The 1,521-nt window shown below is 59.2% G+C and overlaps 1 protein-coding gene across 1 annotated transcript; it reads right to left on the bottom strand.

Annotated features, from left to right (window-relative positions):
* Positions 1–420: 420 nt before the first annotated feature.
* On the bottom strand, positions 421–822 carry NHLH1 (nescient helix-loop-helix 1; the record flags this gene model as incomplete). Its single annotated transcript, XM_084276580.1, has 1 exon — positions 421–822. The coding sequence occupies one exon, from the start codon at positions 820–822 to the stop codon at positions 421–423; it is 402 nt and encodes a 133-aa protein (XP_084132706.1).
* Between the last annotated feature and the right edge of the window lie 699 nt (positions 823–1,521).

The following is a 1,521-nucleotide window of genomic DNA, read 5'->3' as shown; positions in this document are numbered from 1 at the left end:
TAGCAGACAGCCAGACAGCCAGACACACAGGCAGGCAGGCAGACAGACAGACAGACAGCCAGGCTCAGACATCCAGCACGTGGTTCAGGTAGGAGATGCAGCAGACAGACAGACAGACAGACACACAGGCAGGCAGACAGACAGACAGACACATAGCCAGACAGACAGCCAGACAGCCTCAGACATCCAGCACATGGTTCAGGTAGGAGATGTAGCAGACAGATAGACAGACAGACAGACAGACAGACAGACAGACAGACAGGCTCAGACATCCAGCATGTGGTTCAGGTAGGAGATGTAGCAGACAGACAGCCAGCCAGCCAGGCTCAGACATCCAGCACATGGTTCAGGTAGGAGATGCAGCAGCCAGCCAGCCAGCCAGCCACACAGACAGACAGACAGACAGACAGACAGCCAGGCTCAGACATCCAGCACGTGGTTCAGGTAGGAGATGTAGCAGATGGCCAGGCGCAGGATCTCGATCTTGGAGAGCTTCTTGTCGGGGGGCAGGGTGGGCAGCAGCTTGCGCAGCTCGGCGAAGGCCATGTTGAAGGCTTCCACGCGGATGCGCTCCCGCGTGGCGTGCGCTGTCCGGTACTTGGCCGTGGCCCGGCGCCGGCGCCGCCGTTCCTCCCGGCTCAGGTGCTGCAGGTCCTTCTTCCCAGCTTCTCCTGGCTCCGTTATCCGGGTCTGGGCGCACAACCCTCCCCCAGCAGCATCCTCGGTGCTGCCAGCGCGGCCGCCGCAGTCGCTGAACACGGACTCGGGCTCGGAGTGAGTCGGGGGCAGGTCGATCTCTGTCTGCTCCGAGTTGAGCATCATCTTGGCAAAGAAGGGGGACAGACAGACAGACAGACGGACGGATGCTTCAGGGATACAGTCCGTCAGTCAGGAGGACAGGCTGACCTGGGTGTGGTGTCAAAGCTGACCCACTCTGGTTTTAAAGAGAAGCTCTCTGGCTCACAGCAAGCCCCTGGGTGTTCTCCTCCTCTTCCTCCTCATCACACACACGGGTGTCCGCAAGGGAACGGGGAAATTTCCCCCTTTTCCCTGGGAAAACTCGTTGGGTGGGAGACAAATTCCCCAAGAACTAGTGCAGGGGAGATGGGGGGATGCATAGAAATGGAGTTAATTAAAGAAATATCCTCTGCGTGGGGCAGGAACACGGAGGCTGTCGGGGTCTTTTCCAGGTGGTTTCGGGGCTGTCAGGTGTCAGAACCGAATTCCTTCTGGAAAACAGAAGCACAGAGGCTCTGGGAATCACTTGGGATACACAGCAAGAGAGCCTGGGTGTTCGTTCCACTCGGTCCCAGCCGGAGCAGGGGATGGTTGGGATGGGGCTCTGGGTCCCTGGGTGTGGGTGATGGAGAGGGAGCCGGTGGGGTGGCTCTGGGAGAAGGTGGAAGCCGTTTCCCCCCGGCTCTCTCCGGAGAGATGACAGGTGGTGGATGAGCAGAGGGGAGAAACAGACTGCGGGGGTGAGAGGAAGGGGAGGGAGGGGGGGTTATTGTATACTAAATG

Source organism: Gallinula chloropus, assembly GCF_964237585.1.
Source record: "Gallinula chloropus genome assembly, chromosome: 29".
Lineage (NCBI taxonomy): Eukaryota > Metazoa > Chordata > Aves > Gruiformes > Rallidae > Gallinula > Gallinula chloropus.
Note: the sequence above shows the minus strand (reverse complement) of the source record. Positions and strands in the feature narration are given on the sequence as shown.